Source organism: Nanorana parkeri, unplaced genomic scaffold, assembly GCF_000935625.1.
Source record: "Nanorana parkeri isolate BGI_ZX_2015 unplaced genomic scaffold, ASM93562v1 scaffold1334, whole genome shotgun sequence".
Classification (NCBI taxonomy): domain Eukaryota; kingdom Metazoa; phylum Chordata; class Amphibia; order Anura; family Dicroglossidae; genus Nanorana; species Nanorana parkeri.
The window spans coordinates 141378-164235 of record NW_017307602.1 but is presented as its reverse complement, the minus strand read 5'-3'; the positions used below and the strand labels follow the sequence as shown (position 1 = coordinate 164235).

Here is a 22858-nt window from a genome sequence, read left to right as displayed (position 1 = left end):
TAATGACAGTTCAGCGTCCCCAGGTAACCTGGGGACGCTGATCTGTCATTGTAACTGGGCAGAGCCAGCAGTGAGATCAGCTGTAAGTTGTGAGGTGTTCGCCCTGCTTCGGCTGTCACTTCAGTTCAGTCGAGCCAAAGCATATGACTTCAACTCAGCTGAGACGCTTAGCCGCCTTCGGGAGATGTACGGGCTATAGTGAATAGCCCGTACAGCAGCCATTCGGTTCGACTGAACCGAAGGGCTCTAGTGGCTGAAACTAGCCGAAGGATCAGCCGGAGCTACGGCTGATCCTTCAGCTAGCTTTGTGAATAACCCTCTAAATTTCCCTACACACCTGGCAGCCTTTTCCTTTCCCACTTTCCATTATTAGTACCTGACGACACAACTGGCAAATATTTATGATTGCCTTGTCCCGAACCCTGATAATATCTGCACCACTACCAAAGGTGCCATTATCACCTCTTCCACATCTTGACAATATAGTATAAAGATGCTACACACACACAAAATAAAACTACTCAAAGTACATAGGACATTTGTAAGTCTTTTGTGATGATGGATGGTTGAGGGTTTAAGTGTATTTTGCTAGTAGCCTTGGTTTTTTCTCTGCGGCAAATGATCTAAGGCTCTGTAATTCCAACTTGAGTAGGGGGTCATTTTTCAAAATATACTTGGAAATTTTATTCAATGGTTGTACTGTATGTAGGCTGCTGCAGACTGTGAAGCTTGCTTGATGTTTTGAGGTCATTAGTTTATCTCAGAGAGTAAATTGACTCACATTTTGACTGATTCCTGCAAATTGGCTAAAATCTATGCCATGGGTGACCCTGCGAACACCATCCAGCTCGACAAACTTCCACTGGAAAATCAAAGGAGCTGGACAAAAAAAAGTCAGCCACACAGTAACTGCAACTAATTAGTCCTGACAAGTGCCATTATATAAGGTAAAATAGTCTGAGACTGTATTGTTAATACTCAGCCCATAGGCTTAAAATCAATTTTGGAAATCCACTTATCAAAAGAGGCATCATATCCAGATAATGCAAGGCAGCTTTCATAAAAGATGAATCCACATGAATGAATGCTTTTTCATCATCAGTGGAAACAAGAATGGTATGTAGCTTCCGCACCTGGGCAAGGGGAATACCATTTAGAGCTCTTGTCGTATTATCCTTAGCTTCTCTATTCAGCACAAAGCCCACCTGGTCTAGATGTATAATGTGTTAGATCATAGGCAATAGTCTGTCTGCTAGAATTTTTTAAAAAAGCTTAAGGTCCATGTAAAGCAAGAAGCCTGGGTGAAAATTGGAACACTGGGTGGTATCTCTATCTTCCTTGGGAATAACAGCAATGGTCCAGGGGAAAATGATGGCCTCTGCTCACCAAATTGAAAGCATCCAGGAAAGACTTGGAGAGCAGATGTAATATAGGAATGTAAAGTCCAGTCCCAGTGTGATGATCGTGGCGCTTGCGTTCTACAGTGGAACGCAGCCGCTAGGCGGAAGGGAATTCGGGCCTATGTGCACCACCCTGGAACGCATCGGCCGTGTAGCGTCACGTGGGGCTCCTCCCCTCACTTCCTCCTCAAAGCCGCCGGGAGGATCTCAGTATGGCGTTCCACTAATGTTGAGTGAACACCCTGCTGATTCCTCTTCAACTTTTTTTAACCACGGACTGAGAGAGAGAGAGAGAGAGAGAGAGAGAGAGAGAGAGACCTACTGGAGCCTCTACTGGTCACACTAACCGCAAGTACCCTGATAGATGAATGTACTGGACATTGACTGTTTAACTCTCCTAGCAACCTTGGTGATATATGACCTGCGCAGCCTGGGACTCATTGTAGTGTATAGTATTTCAACTGATAGCTTGTCTACACCCCTACTCCACATTACTTAAAGGGGAAGTCCTGCTGTTAAGATCACTTTTCCTTACTCTCCTGCATTGTTGCACCAGTGGTATGACGTAATACCCTAGGGGCACATCCTTAAGCAAGGGGCATATGTTTTGCGGTGTATGATGGTAGAACTCCTAACTCTCCACTACAGTGATTGAGAGTGACACCAGGAGTTCGACCCTGATAACCGTACCCTCATACTCAGAGCCGTTTCACATTGCTAGCATCCGCAGCTGAGATTCAACCCCTCCTTGCCAGGGCATTACAGCCTGAGCTTTATGCTGTTTGGCCTCCTTAAGTTACATAGTATTTGAGGTTGAATAAAGACACAGGTCCATCAAGTTCAATCTTTGTGTGTTTGTGTGTGATTGTGCATGTGTGTGTGTGTACGAGTCCCTGTGTGATCTTGTTTTTAAGAGTACCTGTACCCCTGTATGTTACGATCTCCGAGGAAGGTGTCTAAATGCTTTTTGAATGATTCAATACTCTCAGCTGATACCACTGCTTGTGGCAGCGAGTTCCAGACTTGAACCACTCTAACTGAAAAGAAGCTCCTACGCCCCTTGTGGTTAAATCTTTTCTCCACCAATTTTAGGTGGTGGCCTGTAGTCTTTGTTATTGAGTTTACTGTAAAAAGTTTATTGCTGATGTTGCCATCACCACTAAACATCTTGTACATCAAGATCATGTCCCCTCTTAATCGCCTCACTTCTAGCGTGAACAAGTTTACATTTAGTAACCTTGTCTCATAAGTACTTTCTCCAATTCCTCACTGAAGAGTCCTACAGAAACTACAGATTCAGGTAGTAATCCCTAAACTTGTTAGCTATGACTCTTGATTTGTGGAAGACAGCCCCAATAACAGAGTACATTTTTGGGATATAAGACTGCGCTCTGGCATCTTTCAGAGCCCTTGCTAAGATCCAACCAGGGTTTTTGCCCCATTCAAAAAAAGACCCTCTTAAGTTTAGACTGTTGGGCCTTGATCCTATATAACAGTAAGTCATTAAGTCTACCCCCCAGGACTTGCAAATCCAGCAAGGTGGACTGTGCCAGGGATTTCATGTGGAGCTTTTCCAACTCATTAATTTGTGTCAGGAGCTCTGAGAGCTTACCTCATTCTTTCTTGATCCTAGTGCCTTGAGAAAAAAGAACCCTCCTCCCTCTCCCCCCATTTTAACATATATGCGCTTCCCAACTAAGAAGTAGTAAAAAGGCAGACATTTATCCCACCACTATCACCGCAACTTGCTCTTGCTGCTGGAGTGACTCGTTGGGTTTCCATTGCCAAGATTTGGTAGCAGAGCGCACTAAGGTAGAGTGCCAGACACATTGGGGCATGAGGAAAGCTAAAACGAAAACATCAAGAAACAGCATCTAAATGCTGATTTAATCAGCATTTGAAATAGCTTAAAAAACATTTTACTTTAATATCACTTGAAAAATGAGCCACTAGTGGTCCAGTTATTTTTTCTGTATATTTGCAACTAAGTGCATAGTAGTTATTTGGAAATAGCGTTAAGAGGACATTTTTGTCGTAAGGTATTCTATGTGGAAAATACCTTAATTCTTGGAAAAAGGATGTTTAGAGAAGTGATTATAATCTCTTCAGATATATAAGAGTTTAGTGGGATTTCTGTGCACATAAAGCTGTGTATGTGTGGTCATTGGACCAGATAAAGATAATAATTGAAGGATTGTGGTATGTACCACACAGTTGTTCCTTGTAACTTTTTCTGGTAACATTTCTGAAGTTGTAATATCTGTTAAATTTAGCAAAATCAGTTTAGTTTCCCTTTACATGTGGACTACTTTGTTAGACTTTTTGTGATTGGTATTGAGGGCCTTTGCAATTGTTTGCTGTCTCTATTGTCTGTCTAGGTGTTCCCCTGTACTATTGTTTGTGTGTTTACAGTATTGACTGTATCCCTTCACCTTTGTTCTTAGTGTCTCCTCTGTCTATTGCCATTCGGGCATAGTCTCAGGCTACACTATTGTTATTGTAAAATCTGGTAACTCAATACTTGGTTGTACAAAATATTTGAGTCATTGTGTGGCATAAGTTTTTCGTATTTTGTTAGATAGTAAAATTTTGTACATCATGGAACATTTGCTGGTCAAGATCGCTAAAGTTAAAAATAGTGCTGCAATCTTAACAATAATGGAGCAAGATAAAAACCCATGGCAGCAGGTACAAGAGTATATAAAATTAAAGCTAAATGGGAAACAATTTAGTAAACGTGACGGAAAGAATACACTACTCTTTGTTGCCTGTTGGGTGGCTAATCAATATGAAAATTTAAAATTGCAGACTGAAACAATAAAAGGAGATCTTGAAAAAGCAAATGCTTCTATCAGTAGTTTAAAGGTGTCTTTGATCAAAACTGAGACTAGCTACCTACAGCTAAAAATAGAAAATGAAAGATTGCATGCGGGGCTTGATCATATTGCTCAGAGGCTGCAGCATGCAGATTGTGAAGTTAAACGGGTGTCTGCATCTCCCAGCAAGGAGACATTTGTTCAACCTCCACATACAATAAAACTTGATGTGGCAGATGTGGATGTTTCTAATTTCAACAAGAAATCGTCCACATCTGGTAGTACTAAGGTAAGTCCATCCTTGGAAGGACTAAAAACTTTCAAAATTGCACCTACATATTGTAAGCAGCCAGAAAAAGTTGCTAATGTTCAGGTTTCAGCCAATGAATATTCTCAGTCTAAACCCTTGCCTTTCACTAAAAGATGTTTTAACACTTTAGATAAAATCAAATGTTACACCTGTGGACTGTTCGGCCATATTGCAAAATTTTGTTTGTCCACCTATGGTGAAAAGACAGTGAAACAAAATCAATATAGAACAACGAGACGCAATACTGAGGCATACTCACCTCGCTGGGGATCAAAGTCTAGGTTTAACAGATATGAAAAGCCTAGATCATGGGTCCCATTTAAAATTATAAAGGCAGAAAAACAAAGATTGGAGACTGAGAATATGCATCTGAAACTTGAAAGAGATGGTTTTGTGGAAGAATTCCAAACTTTCAAAAAAGAATTTACTGAATTCTTAAACTGGAAAAGATCAGGAGGAAACTACCTGCAATATATTGAAACCTCTCAGAGGTAAAGTAAGGTGTTAGTAATGGTTTTTGAGTTTTGTATTTTAGGAAAAAAAATACAAGCACATTAATGGATGATTCAGATCTGACCCGGACTTGGCCTTGGAATTTTGTACATCAACAGAGGACCTTAAAGCATTTTCTATTTTGTTTGTTTTTTTTTTATTATTATTTTTCTTGCTTTTAAGGAGATGCCTCTGAATTGGAGTAAATATGTGCAAATGTGAAGAAGTCTCATCGATATGTCTCCGTATATCTTTATCATTTTTAACAAATGTCCTTAATACTCAGCATCTCAAAATAAGAATTATTTTTAAATTAGCCTTTTCTAAGGTATTATTCTTGAAAGCTTATACTGTGTTTGGTGTGCTAATAAAGTAGAATTTAAGAATCCAGACAAGCCGAGACCTATAATAAGTCAACGGTACCGAGTGGAAATCGTCCCTGGAGAAGGTTCAAGAAACAAGTACAACAGGACCAGATCTACAATATGGACTCTAGTAAAAAAAAATAAAAAAAATATTGTTGTAACTTAGAACCTTGAGGTTTTTATTTTTTTATGGCAACAAGAATAAGTAATGGACTACTGAGCTTCAAGATGATGGACTGTGGAGATAGTTATAGGGTTAAAAACATTGGTGTATGACAATGGCAAATGCTCCGAGGGCTAATGGAGATTAGACATAAACCATCATCATTTTGTGTGTGGCCTAGTCTGACTGGCCACAAGGAGGGAACTGTTACCTTATGAGTTTATGTCAAATCTTATGTATATAGTTTTATTTCTTGTTTTAAATAGGTGGGGGTAGCTTGTAGGGAAATAAAGTCTTTGTTGTGTTTATCACTGTGGAGGGGAGTGGCAGGCCCAATGAATTGCAAATAGGGCTGGTAATCAGGTTTTTCCTGAGCCAAGACCCTTTGATCTAATAACAAGTAGACTGGCCAATCGTAGAGAGGGGTGTGGAGTTGTAAAGAGGGTCTTGGAAACCCTCCAATCTCCATTAGGCCTTGGGAGGCAACCAATGGGAGACGTGCCATGCATCCCTATGGACACCTGGGGTATATTAATGACTGGAAAAAGCAGCTTGGCCTCCTTTTTACCAGGATGGGGACCTCTGGGGGGGGTTGTAATGTTGAGAAGTGTATTATTGTGTTTTAAGCTGGCCATACACCTTACAACCATCGCACGACTTTGGTTATGCGATGGTTGTAAGGTCATTAAAGTTTCATACGATCTCGATCTGCCCATCTTGGACAGGCAGATTATACTTGCGATGAATGCAGTGCTGAGCGGGCAGTGTGCGCTTGCACACCTACCGTATATTTCAGGTGGGATTAGAGATTCCTGTGTCAGGAACTTGCGTTTTCCTGCAGCAGGAATCCCTAATCTGCCGTGTACAAGCGGCAACTATCATAAGATAAGAATTATCATAAGATTATTTAAGAGAGTGTGTTTAGGGGCGGAGTTAAGGCCGGGGCAGGGTTAAGGCCGTGACACACTGCACGCGAAGCAGCTCGGAGCGGTGGCGCGCTGCCTTTGCAAGCAGTGTGTCATGCTATTTTCTCCTGGGCACCTCAGCTGGCGGAGCTGAGCGTGCCGAGATGAACAATTTCAACTTCAGCCAATCGGCTTGCGCGTATAAACCGGCACGGACGGGATGCGACGTCTGGCCGGTTGTTAAGCACGAGCCGATTGGATGAAGGTGCAGTCAATCATTTGACTGCACTCAGCTCACACACTGCACGCAAAGCTCCGTGCCGGATAGCTTTGCTTCGCTTATATATATATATATATTGATTTATATATATTTCCTGGGGCATCATGGCAGCACACGCTGGGTTAGGCTCCGCCCCTTAACCCCATAGGACAACTTGAATAAGTTTGGCTCCCCACTGCATTCTTTTTTTCTGTCCTTCGCCACTGGACACATGAGCTTCGGCTATCCTTTTCTTTTTTTCTCTCTTACCAGACAATTTCTCTGTGGATTTTTGGACAGGGTCAGTCTCCCCTGTCCGCAGACCCTGCTCACATACCTTTAAAGAAGGTATCCCCCAGGGTAGCCCCTAGTGTCAGGGTTCGGAATAATTTGATTCCTTTGGCCAGCACCATCCTGTCTGCAGCGTTCCCCTCATGATTCATTCCGGACATGCTCCCCATCTCCCCATCATCATGGTTCCAGGAAAAGTAGTAGCTCCAGGCGCAGAGGCCACTGTGCACCTACAAGTTCTCTCCATGCTCACGATCGCCCGGATGAGAAAGCATGCTGGGTGTGCGGCAATCCAGCCCTCCCAGACAAACTGGTATGCCTGCAATGCATCGGAGAGCCCACGCAGCCGCAGGCATCCAATCAAGAAATCTTTGCATTAATCAAACAATCAATGCATGAAGGAGTTTACACATGGCAACACCAATGGACCTATCCACCTCAGGCCAAGCCCAATGCTGCGACCTTGATTCATCTGATCATTCCGATGCTGCAGGGCCTGCCTGCCCGTCGGGGTTTGATTTCCACCTCATGGACCCTTTCATATCCTCCATCAAAGAGGCCATCGAATGGAAGGACCCGATAGAAGCACCAGCCAAGATGTGGAAGTATTTCCCACACCTGAAACGCAAATCAGTGACTTCATTGGTCAGGCAGCCATTGACGTCGTGAGGTGCTCTGCCAGAGCCATGCTGGCTAACGTCACGGCACGGAGGACACTTTGGCTCAAGCCATGGTCGGAGGATTCTTCATCGAAGTCCAACTGGTGCTGCATCCCCTACGATGGCTCCAATCTATTTAGCAGAAAATTGGATTCCGCAATATCAAAAGGTAACGGGCGGTAAATCGTGACTCATCCCACAAGATAGAAAGATGCGCTGCCAGAGATTCCAATGAATTAGGAAACCAATTCTCAGCGCGATGCCCGCTCCTATGGACCTGGAAGGGAATACCGCAGGGGCTGGCACAGTCCTCCCTCCTCCGGATTGCCAAACGGCCAACCCCCCTCCAACACGCGAGCCAAAAAGTCCTTTTGATGGTGTGCCGCCTCCTCCTGCTCAAGTGGGGGCACGTCTTCGTCACTTCTCAAACCTATGGGATCAAATCGGAGATCCGTGGCTATCCAACACCATCAGACATGGGCACCGATGGTTGTTTTGATCCCACCCCCTGAGAGATCGGTTTGTCCAGACTCGATTGCCATCGTCCAGAGAGAAGATAATTTTTCTTCAATACCTAATCACCCTGATTCAGAAAGGTGCCATTTGGTTGGTGCCTCCGGGAGAGAGGCATTCAGGTTTCTATTCTCCCCTCTTCTTAGTGAGAAAGAAGACAAGGGATCTGAGGCCTGTCCTAGACCTGAAGCGCCTAAACGAACACATCCGTATCCCTACTTTCAGAATGGAGTCGCTCCAATCAATCCTACCTACCATTCTGCCCCGGGACTGGATGTCCTCAATAGATCTTTCGGACGCATACCTCCACATTCCGATTCATCCGGCCTCCCAGTACCTGCGCTTCTTCATCGCAGGACTTCACTGGCAGTTCCTCTGCCTCCCATTCGGTATATCAACTGCTCCAAGGACCTTTACGAAGGTACTCCTACCGCTCATAGCACTCATCAGACAGCGAGGTATCCGTGTGACCCACTACCTGGACAATATCCTCCTTCTGGGCCAATCCAGAGATTCCGCCCTGACACACCAGCACACGTTAATCTCGACACTACAGGAATTGAGTATCCAGAAATTCAACCTTGTCCCAACCCAACAACTGGTGTTCCTGGGTGCCCTCTTGGACACCACTCACAACGTCATATCTCTCCCAGCCGGGAAGGTGGCGACCATACAACTCTGGGTCTGCAAGGCAATCTCCTCAGCCTCCGTGCCCGCACACCGGTGACTAAGCCTACTGGGGTCCCTTTCGTCCATCATACCAATGGTCCAATGGGCACACTGGCACCTACGGGTCTTCCAACTGGGATTTCTGTGACAATGGGATCGTTCCAATCTCCGCCAAACGATTATTATTACCCATCAGATAAAGGGATCTCTAAACTGATGGCTACGGGAAGAGATTCTCCTTTGCCATCACAGGATTCGACCAGACCAACCAGATATAGTGACCTCAGATGCAAGTCATCACGGTTGGGGTGCTCACTGCAGGGACCTGGCAGCCTAGGGAAGGTGGCGCTTCCAGGTCAAACTACTACCCTCGAATGTCCTGGAAATGAGGGCGGCTTTCCATGCCCTCATGGCCTTCGCCCCGCTTCTACAGCACATGGACAACCAGGCGGCAATGGCCTATGTAAGGAACCAAGGCGGTACACACAGCCGCACTCTGAGCATGGAGCTCAAGCCAATCATGTAATGGGCACAGAATCAGCTGTGGGATCTGACTGCCCGCTATCTACCAGGGGACCAGAATTTCCTAGCGGATTTCTTGAGCCGCTCACTGCTAAGCAACCATGAGTGGAGCCTGAACCAATACGCCTATCTTCACATTTGCTCCCTGTGGGGTACACCGCAGATCGACCATTTCGCCAGCCTGAGCAACGCAAAGTCGGAACTGTTCAATGCACTCTTCAGCTGCCCGCAAGTGGTAGCAATAGTTGCACTGACATGCACTTGGACCTTCCGGCTGGGCTATGCCTTCCCGCCATGCCCTCTAATATTGAGATTCCTTCACAGATTGACAACATATCCAGGGGTCGTACTTGCCTTCATTCCATACTGACCGGGGAGGCCGTGGTTCCTGCTGCTACTGAACCTTAGCACGGAGCGTCCCATACTCCTCCCGGCTCGACACGACCTCCTATCTCAAGGTCCAACTCTGCATCTGTTCCCAGACAAACTAAACCTGACAGCATGGCGGTTGAAAGGCAATGATTCTCAGACCTAGGTTGCTCTCAGGCAGTGGTTGACACGCTACTACAGGCCATTAAAAAGTCCACTAACGTTACCTATCAGAAAGTTTGGGACAGGTTCTTTGAACTGGCAGAACACAACAACTTTAACACGGTTTCCCCAGACATCTCCAACGTACTGGAATTCCTTCAGCGGGGCCTCGATAGAGGCCTTAGCTGGAATACCATGAGGATACACGTCTCCACTATATCGGCTCTCTCCTGCAAACGATGGGCACTACACCCACTGGTGATACAGTTCCTAAAGGCCTGCTTCAAAATTCAGTCTCCTTCTTGTCTGATGTTCCCCCTATGGGGCCTGTCTCTGGTCCTGTCTGAAACTCCATTCCACCTGGCTTCCAGCCTCATCTCTTTGGAACCTGCTACACGGGTCTCGGAGCTCCATGCCTTGGCGGCCTCGCCTCCTTTCTGCACATTCTATCCGGACAGGGTTGTCTTGAGGCCACTGCCTCAATTCCTACCAAAGGTTGCATTCTCATTTCATCTCAGCCACGAACTGGTGCTTCCTGTGCTGACTGATAACTCAGGTTCACCACATGCACTTGACGTTGCTACTACTCTAAGGAGCTACGTGCAAAATACGGAGTCTATACGGTCCTCGGACAACCTGTTCATCATCCCCTGGGGCTACAGAAAGGGACAGGCAGTGTCAGCCAGAACGTATGCTTCTTGGCTTGTCAAAACCATAAAAGAAGCCTATTCCACTAAGGGACTTTCCCCTCCTGAGACGATCATCGTTCACTCCACTAGAGGGCTTGCAACTTCATGGGCAGCTTGTTCGAAGATCTGTAAGGCAGCCTCCTGGTCTTCTCGTCATACATTAATTCGTCATTATCGGGTGGACCCATCTTTGCTGACTACAGCTGAGTTCAGCAGAAGCGTTATTGTGAATGTTTCTACTACCGATTACATTTCTAAGCATTTCCCTCCCTGTTGTGGTCATTATTTCCCAGCGTGTGCTGCCATGATGCCCCAGAAAAATGGAAAATTGAATACTTACCTTCCGTAATTTTCCTTTCCTGGGGCATCCTGGGGCATTTTCCGTCTCTAAAGGAAACAGCAGGAAGAACTGTATCGGCAGAGATATGATAATTCTGGGGTCTGTGTACCAAAAGGAGGCAAGGCAGAGCAGGTTTGAGCCCAAAGAGTTCAGTCTGCAGAGGTCCAGGACCCATCAGATGAGACTTGTGTGATGATTAGGGCTAGGGGGAAGATAGAGACTGCAGATTGTCTACTGTCAGCATTTAACAATACATTTGCAAATGTTAATAACTGCTGACATCAGAGAAGACTTTAAAGTTGGCTGATTTTACATATATAACTACATGTAAAAAGTTTACATTGTGAGACTGTGTAAAGAAGATCTGGTTTGTTTCAGCACAAGAAAACCAGTGCATAGAGTAACCGCTGGATGTGCATTAGTGCACATGCATGTGTGTGCTTGTGTGGCATTTATAAGCTACATGGAGAGATTACTAAGTGGCCTTCAGCTAGCCTGGTTTACCTGCGACCTGAGACCTTTTTCATTCCCATGTACAACCCTTCCTGTCTTCTGACCTGCCTCTGGACCTTTGCATACTGTCATGGTTTCATACCCTTCCTTGTCTTGTTGAGCTGCAGCCTGTCTACTGTTGCAGTGTGTCTAGAACTATCCGTTCCTCTTTGGCTCCCTCTTATGATCAAACCCATAAACATAATTATTCTGCAACCTGTGGCAAACTCCTGACATATTCCTGTCTCAGAGTGATGATACAGCACCAGTTCACTATTTAACCATCTGTGTTGCTATGCTAATGAATATTTCAGACATGGAATCCACAAGTATTGTTTGCTTGGCTATTGACAGAGAGCTGGTTTCTCACAATGGACGGTGCCTTCTAAACAGACCAAACTGTTTTTTTGACAATGGTGGGGCTGCTCTGTATTGTTTTCCCATTATTCATATCACAATGGGATGGTGTTATTGGGAAGCCTTGTGTAAACAATCACACCTAGGTTGGTCAAGACTTAAATCAACCTGGACTACTGATGGCAGTTCTTGATGCTTTGCTGCCAACTAGAGATGAGAAAGTGAAATGCATGGTATTTCACTTTTATAAAAGTTTTAAGGGGCAACACCCACAAGTGGGAGGCCATTTTCTCTCAATAAAAGCCAGTAGCACAAAGGTTCTGCCGATTTTGTACCTTGCTGCCCGATCGTCTCAAGACCTCAGCCTGCCTCCTGACTACTCCCCTGGATCCCGACTTTGTACCTCGCTGCCAGACTGTTGCCGACCCTTGCCTGCCTGACCACATCTTCGCCCTATGCTCAGCCTAAGATCCACATCGTACTCAGCCTACTATAGGTGTGTTTCAGCCTGTCAGCACAGAAGCCATACTCACAGCACTTCCCTGTGATTCCAGACATACCTCCCGCAGCCGCTGACTCCTGGAACCGAATACCATGCAGTCATCTCGCAAGTGTGACTGCATGAATCCTAGAAGTTAAGTGCAAATCATCTTGCATCCAAGGACGCACATCCTCCAGTAATCCTGTCACAGAACTCCATTGATTCATCAATCAGCTCCCCTAACCGCAAGTCTTATTTGGAGATCTTTCTTATAAACCATGAATGAATATAGAGGACTGTGATGTTATTGTTGTGAGCTAAAGTGTGGAACAGAGGTTTGTCTTAACCTAGGCAAGGGAAACTGTATGAGGAAATATAGGTAATCACTGAATATCTGGACTTCCATGTCAGTGAATATTAAACTGATATACTCACCTATTGTGTAACTTGAAACTTACTAACCTAGACCAGTACAATTGCAAACTGATTGTCCCTGGTTGTCCCTCTAACAAATAATTGTACTTGACTACAACTACGAGGTCTAAAAGTGCCATCTCTGTGATACTAGTGAAGATGGTCCTTAATATGGGAAGCAACCCTCTGCAGCTGTGATCTGTCATAGGCAGAATTAAATTCGATACCACACTTATCCTAGAGGAAAAAGGTCAAGGTGCACCCATATAGCACAATGCTAAAGAAACTGATGTATGGACACGAGCGTCTGTATAGCAGTTTCTACTTTATTAGGATAAACAACTGATATGTATTGACATAATCCTTAATAATGTATTCTAGGCGTTTCTAGATGTTAACTGCTCATTAAGTTACATATGTATTGTGAAATCTACAACAGATCCTAACAGGTAATCCTTTGGTAGTATTAGTTAACACCTAACTGTGAGACTCAGCATTACAACCACACCAGTTTGTAAAATCCTTTATTAGCAAATAAATACAGCAGACTGTTTTTGACAAGTCCTTGGCAGCTCTCTGTCGCCTAATGGAAGGTAAACAAAGGGACGGGACAAGTCCTGTGGCATCATGACTCAAGACTTCAAGGACTTTACCAACTGCTGTGGTGTGTTTATTTACTATTTTACTGTGTATTTGGCGAATGAGTAGGGGTAAAACTACCCCTTACTTATTGACGAGGGGAAAGGTGGCATTTGGGTGCCCCTTTATGAATGGGGGCTCGTAGATTCAGATAAGCCCCCTGCCTGCAGACCCCCACAACCGCTGGGCCAGGTTTGTGGGGAAGAAGCCTCATCAGCATGGGGACAAGGTGCTTTGCAAGGGCGTCCCTTCTGGTAAAGCACCCTGCACATGTTGAGGGCATGTGACCTGGTATGGTGCAGGAGGAGAGGGGTGCACAATTGCCCCCCTCCCCCCCTTTCTGCTCTACTGATATTTAAATTATTACTTTTAGATCCATTAGCTTAAACCTAGTGGCATCTGATCCTGTACAGCCGGTCTCCAGTGGAATATAGGTTTACCCTTGCACGGCACCATATGTGAGTGTATTTATTTCTTATACACTAAATTGTCCTTTTGTAAATATGTTTGTATATTAATATTATTGCTATATTATCTGTAGATATTCCCTATGCTTTCTGAGAAAATAGACTTAGTTCTGGGAAAAGTAAAAGAAACTACCACCCTCCTATTACTGATCATCAGCTTATTGTAAAAGGTTTTGTCTTTCCACAGACTATAGAAGGTGCACAGGGAGAGGTCAACGATAGATATATGAGCATATATCTGGTGAAATAAGTGTATACCATGCTTTTACATTCTGCAATTTTTGTTGTGTACTCCTTATTTGTTAACTAGGACAGAGAAGGAAAATTACCTTCCCAAACAAATCATTGTGTTAAATTAAAGGATTAATAATGTAAACAGTATGGGTGGAGTATTGCGTTACCTATTTGTTTTGTTTGATGGACAATCCTTTTAATAAATGAACCAGGAAGATTCATGTTCCACTTGCATTATTACTGCTTTTCTAATTTTGGTCTATAAATGTAGTTAGCATTTTAGTTTCACAGCCAGTGTATGATAACCCTAACAATTAACTATTTACTTACTTGTGGTCTGCTAAAAATAACACTGAAGGTGTTCAATCAGTGTAAAAAAAAAATCCATGTTGATTTTGGCAAAAATATTAGAAGCAGACTTCACTTGCTCTCTACCTGTGCAAAAGGAGGGGTTATGGATATAGGGGGAAGAGAGATGAGGGGAGGTCTGTGTCTTTAGTAATCCATCAGAAATAAAATGGGTAGGTTCAACACCACTTGCTTAGAAATTCTGTCATATCAAAAAAGAAAGTAGGAGCATATAGTAGGAGCATATTTCTGGCACATCAACAGCTGAGATCTATGGGCATAGATGAAATGGTGTGTATATGGATAGAGAACTGGCTACAGGAATGGGTCCAGAGAGTATCGATAAATGGCTCCTTTTCAGATTGGTCTAGGGCAGGGGTTCTCAAACTACGGCCCGCGGGCCAGATCCAGCCCGTTCGGGTGTCAAGGCCGGATTAAGGGAGCTGCAGGCCCCTAACTTTACTACTTCCCGGGGCCCTAGGTGACATTAGGGGTCTTGGAGACCACTGATGTCTCCATAAAGAGGACCTATCACATCTTTTGCTATCACATAGGGGGGTTTCTTAGCCCCCTATGTAATAGCAATAAAGTCAAGTGGAAAAAAAAATAGGAAATTTTTTTTAAAATTACACATAAAAAAGAATTTAAAAAGTCCCATCCCCAAACATACATGCTTGCAAACATGCGTCGGGTGCGCATACCTGCGAAAATGACGATTGCGCCCATTATGCCGCACATTAAGTAATAAGTACTATCGTTGTCACACTCCTTACCGATATGTCCCTTGTAGTGGGGGGTGCTCGCAGTGACTGCGGATGGCGCCGCGAATGTCAGTAAAATTGTAGAAATGTCACCAGCACACCAGTCTTTTTGAGATATCAAAAGCTTCATTTATTGAAGTTTTTTGTCATATGACCAAACAAGCGCTTTAGGGACCGCACAGGGTCCTTCATCAGGCTTTAGCATTGACAATTGTACAGTGATCACATCTAGGTATAAATAGACAGACAGTTGCATAAAACACCAATAAACACACCCTCTGACATCACAATGACATCATAATCCCACCAAAAACATGTGCAGATGTTAGCTGTCATATACAGTATAATCAGTATAGAAAAGTACTATGTGCCATCAATGAAATGCTGCATATGAACACATATCAGCCTTGGATCAAAAAGTAAGTGGCTTACTTGGTGTGAGAAGAAAAACGAAGCCTGTAACATCATGAGACTGCTGTATATTCCAGCAGCCATTCAGTTCCGATCATTACTATGGTAACAGGACGCTGTCAGGTCCTGTGTGCAGAGGAAGATCCCGCCCACTGGTGCTGGCAGAGAGCCAGCTGTGTGTAATGTAGAAGGAGAGAGAGAAGAGAAAATGTCCTGGATCTGCAGTGTACATGGCTTCCAGTGAAACGTAACGTATTGACACGCAGGGGCGCCACCTGCTGGTGCTAGCCAGTATTGCAGGTGGATAACACATTAATTATTTCTATTTCACAAAAAGGGCAGTCATGAGAATAGCTATTGTGTGTGGACCTGCTGAAGTGTTGAAAGCAAGTCTATTAAACAGAGATGCACATAAATTATGGAATAAGTGGACATGTTGAAATTAAACAAAATGAAATCTAAACAGTTGGGACGGTATATACTGTATATGTAAAAATTGCCATTAGTTATCAGTCTAGAGGTACGATTCCATATTGAGCATCAGATATGAAAACAGTCAAAAGAGATCAGGTAAAAAAGTGTGGATCTTGTTATAAATGACTGCTGAAAAGAATTTTGTTATAAATGACTGCTGAAAAGAATAGGGGCACCCTTCAGTGAATTTGAATTTGACGTCCGTGATTAATTGAATAATGGTCCAATCAAACACCAATATGTGTAAGAAAGAACCAATGCTCATATAGGAGGGAGTACCAGAGAGTAGTACGGGATTCAGATCTGAAATATTTGAAAACATTTTTATAGTATTTATATAAAGGAATATACATACATGTACAGATGCATACACATACATATATGCTTGCATACATCATGCACGTAATTTAAAAAAAGAAAAAGAGAATCCACTATCGCCAAAAGTTTTAAACCATTCAGAAATAAAACAAACTCGTTACATAGTTGAGTAACACCAGACCTGATGAGGAATATGCCATCTATGTACCTTAACCAGGTTATAACATGCTTTTTAAACATCTCTGATTGAAAGGTATGCTATTTTTCGAGAAATCCCACAAATAGAGTTGCCCATAGCGGTTCCACGGATTTTATACTGTACGTGACGAGTTATTTGCTGCAGTTAAGGCTGGTAACCGCTGAGAATCAGCGGTTACCATTCAGTAATGGATGTCTAACTATCTAGGCATCCATTAATGAAAGGGTTAACCTTTTTCAGACACCCGATACCTTAATATCGGGTGTCTGAGAGTCACAGCAGAGCGGGCACACATGCGGCTTTTGCCGGCATTCTGACAGCTCTTATAGATCGAGAGAGATATCTCTCTCAAGCTATACTGGCTTTTTTTTTTATCTTTGACTTTCAGGAATAGACACATAATGTATCTATTCTTGAAAGTGGAATGTTTCAGTTTTCTGAAACATTCAGTGACAGCTGAATCCTGAACTGCTGCAGGATCAGTGTCACTAACTTATTATCGGCTGTTCTGAAGTTTGAAGCAGCCTGATAATAACCAAAAATGTATTAATTTATCAAGCAGTAATAGTGAGATTAATTCACAATGACTGCTGGATATAATTAAATAAATAAAATAAAATTTTTAAGTTTATAAAAAAAGTGAAAAGTGTAAAAAAAAAAAAAAAATAGTGAAAAGTGAACAAAAATAAGTGAAAAGTGTAAAAAAAAAAAAAAATAGTGAAAAGTGTACAAAAATTTAAAAAATAAGTGTAAAAAAATAAGGGACAAATAAATGAATGTATGTATTGCATTATTTTTTTAGCTGTGCTGGTTTTGTTAAAAAAATACGTTTTTTCCCCTTTTTTAATATTTTATTTGTCCTAAGTGAGGCGTTAGACACACATATGTGATATAAATATATAGCCCTATCTGTCCTCTAAAAAACAATATATATGTGTGGGTGCACTTTGTATGAAAGTATATTACTGACGTGGAAGAATCACACAGCAAAAATTTCAAAAGTGTGTCAGTCATTTACGAACAGAAATAAAAACAAAAACAAGCTCAATCATGAAGGGGTTAAAGGGATAAAACTTGGGGAAATGTGCATGTATTGCAGAGATGTACTAAATACAGTATATTATTCTTATTTTTGCCTAGACATTTATGCTTTAATCTTACCATCACATCCCCTCACTACTGGACCAAATCGATGGAGAGCATCAGTTAAGAGATCTGGGAGACGTCCATTGAGATCCACAGAAGCAAGACACCCCTGGAAACCATCTCGAGATGCAACAAGCTTTGGAAGTATGGCATACATATTTCTTGGAAGGCCACCAATATAAAGTTCACCTGGATATAAACATACAGAAAGGTAGAGGACAAAAAGAAGTTAGGAAAGCATGGAAAGAAATTTCAAAAATAATAATAGAATGATAAAGAGTAATAGAAAAAAGAAAATTATGAAGAAAACTGATTACGGATTTACTTCATAATTTAATTGTGACTAATGTACTAGAGCAGTGGTTCTTAACATTCCTACAATTACAAACCCCCCAAACATATTGACCAATATGTTTCCATACCGGATACATTAGGCTGTCAAAATCATCATCAGTTTTATTCTGTGCCAGTATGACTTTAAAATATGTCAATGGTGGGGGAGATGTCAGTCTGTGAGCTCTGAGTCTGCTATGGGTTTTTCCTGGTATTTTGTGCTGTTTAAATCCCTTTTGCTCAGAGAAGTCAGCAAGACCCTCAGTCTGCTGACCTTCATAGACTTTTTGTTGCACAGGAACGATTAGACCTAACATGGCACAGACATGTGCTTCCATAAGTGGTGCAGATGTGGATAAGTGGGTCCTATCCCATTACTTACAACCCCGGAATCCCCGATAGCTAGCCCTTTGATGTTGAGGTTAGAGTCCCTGCAGAGCTCAGTCTTTCGTAATGCAAGTAGTTTGAAGGCCGCAACAGGGAGGACTTTATGTCTACTACTTAAGGATATTCCTTGACTGACTGACCTGGGGGGCCTGCCAATGTACATCAAAGTTGCATTAGACAAGAAGCTTGTGGAGAACCTAAACAGTTTCAGAAATAGATAATTGGGTAATCCACTTGGAGAAGATGCTTACTGGGCTATCTTCAAGGGTAGCTGCATTGGAGGCGATGGCGAAGGGCATATCACCAACAGCTCTCTTTGTTCCATCTGCACCTGGAAGATGGCGAAAATAGGTAACACAGGACCAATGTGAGTTTGTGCAGCATCCTGGAGGCTGCAGTAGAAGTAGATCTCTGGATTACAGTGACAGTAATACTTAATTTCTTTCTGGACAGAAATGAGACCACGGAACATTAACTTGAGTGCATTATATAGCTGGCCCTAGATTGGCAGCTCGGCTGCAGCCCTGTGGCATCCCATGCAGAGTAGACTTTTTCACTAGAAAAGAAGGAATTCTCAGACAAAGTCTGGAGCGAGGGACCTGTGAAGTTCAATGGTGCTCAAGTGCAGGCACACCTAGACCTAGCCAGACACACTTTTTACATGAGACGCCTGTTGCGACCGCTCCTGGAAAAGATCTGCAATATGGCTGCCACTTACTGGTGGTGGCACCGTTCCACCTCCAGTTTTGACAGATCAAAAAGACCCTTCTGTTGCACGAATCTTAATAGCTCCCTGAAGTGCTGGCCTTCCTGGGTACTGATGGTGGGGAAGTTCCAGACTGACTCGCTTTGCTGGAGTTGAGATCTACCCTGTCAACTACTCCTGTTTTACCTCAGAGAAGCAACTTAAATGGAAGCACTAGAAGATCTCACCCTTCTTGGCATGCCACTAGGTTGTCTCTGATCTCCAATGGGACATGGGATGGAGGAAGCCATGTATTCCTGCTCCGACCTACAGTCCGTGCTTGTTGGTCTGCAAGTATATTGGTTATATTTCAAGCTTGGTTAACATGGGCCTTTTTGTGTGGCTGTCTCCTTGTGCCTGGGATCTGTTGGGAGTATATTTAGAGATAGTACATTCAAAAAGGTTTTATGTGGGCTGGGTGGCTGGGTCTATTGAACATGGTTTGTGAGACCTGTAATCTAGATGATCAATCTAGGCTTGTCAGCCTCAGACTTGGAGACATTCATCTACGGTGGCCTTGGTTGGCTTTTACGACTCCAGGAGTACAGACATTTATGGATCATTATGGTTTCCTAGTGGACCCTCCTTGCTTCTCTTGAATCCTACCTGCACACTCCGGTCCTTTTGACAGACTGAATTATGTTTTTCTAGAGTCCCCAGTGCACTAGTGCAGAATCATTACCGCCATTTTTTTTTTCTGAGCTAAGGTGGGGTGATTGAATGCTTCACTCCCTGCCTTTATGGTGCATTTTACTATCATGGGTATATGCATATTCTCATTACAGTACTTTTCAGGCGGATAATTTCTGTTGTTCAGGTGGGCTGGTTCTTGCCTTTTCCTTTCCTTTGGTGGCAGTCAGTAGAGAGATACAAGGAGTGAGCATGGCTGGCCAAGTGGACCTCTCGTCAAATGTAAATGTGTAAATATCTATGTTGTAAATAGTTATGTTGTCTATGCTTTTATTATTACATTTGTACTAATGTTTTATCTTATTTGGAATCGGCTGCCCATGAGGATTTTCTCTATGTACTTAGAAACTAATTGTGCTGATGTTGGCGATTAGTGCAGGTCATTATCTGTTACTTTAGTCTATTGCACACTGTTGGTGCATGGCTACTATAGTGTGGATGATGGGTTTGTCCCATGTATTACCCTTAGCTTTCTTATCCTTTGCCTTGATTCTGATATGAATTACCTGACCCAGACAGCTGAGATTAGAGATGCAACATTTCCTGAAATTTTTAATCCATGAGAGAAAACTTTTTTCCCTGTTTTTTTCTGGAAAAAATTGAAATGCTCAGAAAAATTGAAAAAAAAAATTCAGTGTGGAGTATTTTACAAATTGAAAGTCATTTTGTTACACTAGGAATGTGAAATGCAGTGTATATAAAGTGTTATGCTTGAAATAAAAGTACAGCTCATTCAGTAAATAAACTAAACTTGCTGTTTTTCAATTTAATTTTTTATTAGAAATTGAATAACAAGGACTGCATATGGTAATAAAATTTCCACTATACATGAGAACATGTAGCCACCCCCCTTCCCTCAAAAGCAACAAAACAAGCAATAAACCATCAACATAAAAGATAATCAGATTTGCCCCTTAGCACCAATAGCAAATAAAAAGGTAAGTAACTGGCATTATTTGAGCCAGTAGGATATGGACACCCAGTAAGGTCATCCTCAGTATTTAAGCTCCATAGCGAGGTTTAACTTTGGAGTGGTACTTTAAAAAAATAAATTAAGAAAAGCAAAGAAGACACAACAAATACAGTACATCCAATTTAATCTATCTCATTCTGAACTATCGTTGAGAAGCTCTCGTTTTCTGTTTCTTCTTCCTCTTCATATTTGTCATTTTTCCCATGGACTTCTAAAAGCCTAATGTTTGCATGGATAGAAACAAGCCTTTCTACCATTTCACATGTCAGTTTGTTTCTTGATTTGGTATAAATATTACCAAACATAGAAAAGATTATTTCACATGGCACAGAAGATGCAGGAATCTGCAGTAAGCGAAATGTAAGAGGTGTCAGAGGGTATGTTGTGCAGAGACCTTGCCACCATGTTGCAGAAGGGATATGTGTTGCAGAATCTCAGACTGCATTCCTGGCCCAAATCCCTGAAGATGTTCTATATTCTGCAACATTTGAAAGTACTTTTCCAACATCAAGTCCTAACTGTGCAGCTTGTTTTGTAATCCAGTCAAATGCAACAGCTGTATTCTCATCACTCACAACAACACTGCCTTTGAATCTTGGATCCAGTAGATTTGTAGCAGCGTGTATTGGATGGCAACAACATTTTACATAAAGGGGTTGATTTACTAACCTTATAAACACACCACGAACATGTATACACCTCTGTAGTGTGTTCCCTCCCAGCATGATCTATGGGTGGAATCTAAACACCTTTGTAGTGTGTACACACCCAGCAGGTGTGTTGTGCAAAGCCCTGCATGAATTACAAGGTGATGTTGTGTAAATTAGCTCTACGTTGTGTTGCTTGCGTTGATGAATGCAGGAATGTAAATGCATGAGCTAACCATTTTTTGTCTAAACTGTGAAGCAGCATTATATATGCATCATGTGCATGATTTTTCCATATATGGCATTAGTGGAAATATGCTTTTAGAGACTTTTTGGTTGATAAATACGTTTTGCTGTGTGAAAATCACACGCACCTGGTGCGTGCGTGTGTTTAGGTTAGTAAATCACCCCCAAAGTCTCAGAAATCTTTTGTTAAGATCTTCATGTTATATAATTTGAATACCATGTCAAAGATATATTATTTATCATTGTAAAGAACATATTCCACACTTTTTTTATTTAAATTGTTCCAGAAGAAAAACAAAATTTCCCCAATTTTTCAGTTTTTTCCCAGCCCTTCCCATCTCTAGCCGGGATATAGTCATGGGCATATGGAGGTTCTCTTCTCTATTTCTTCTTTTTCTGGCTAGACCACCTTCGGGCTGTCCTTTGGTAGTATTTCTTCCCTTCACTCTCTTTCTCCTGCATCTACTCTTTCACCTCTGCCTCTTCTTCTCGGGGTTGGGTCCAGCTTGGTGGATAGTGTAGGGTAGTGGGCAGGAATGAGGATTACAGTATGCCAATCTGCCACTAGATGTCCCCATAGGCAATAGGGAGTGACTGAGGGAGTCATTGTAAGGTTAAAGGTTGCTCTGCCCTGAGGGAGCTCTATGTCCAGGGAGAGGCATATATACTGTACAGTTTTGGGTGGAGGAGCCATCGAGAGGGAGAAGAAGGGAGTGTCTAGGTGAACAAGAGAGGTTGAGTGGTTTACAGAAGGCTGGTCCATGGGAAGGCACAGGACCAGGCCTGCCACCATGTAGGGGGAAAGCAAAGGAGGGCAGGAGCAGCGCTATCTGATGGGACTACTTGCATCTGTTTAGAATGCAGGACTGTGGGCAATACCTATCCATTGTCTATGGGCTACACCTCGACAACCTTCTTCTCTGCTATCCATTGGTAACTATTCCTGTGTGCTTGAACAAGTAATGTACTGTCATCAGTGAATGGGATGACTGAAGTCTGTATTATATTGAACATAAGAAGATGTTTAGGTAAATGTTCAAAAGGCTGTCTGTGTGTGGACTGCTCCTTCCCCCAACCTCTAAGATGGGGGGTTTCTCCTGGAAGCGAACTTGTGGTGGGCTGGACTGCTGTTATAGCGATGTAAAGGAGTGTATGTGGGGAGAGATCACGGC

At 42.8% G+C, this 22858-nt stretch overlaps 1 protein-coding gene across 1 annotated transcript in view; it reads right to left on the bottom strand.

Annotated features, from left to right (window-relative positions):
* Nucleotides 1-22858, bottom strand: part of LOC108797772 (neurexin-2-like) — a 242801-nt gene that overhangs the window by 120264 nt on the left and 99679 nt on the right. Inside the window, exon 4 of the mRNA XM_018569429.1 lies at nt 17681-17854. Coding sequence (XP_018424931.1) covers nt 17681-17854 — 174 coding nt within the window. The remainder of the gene's footprint in view (nt 1-17680; nt 17855-22858) is intronic.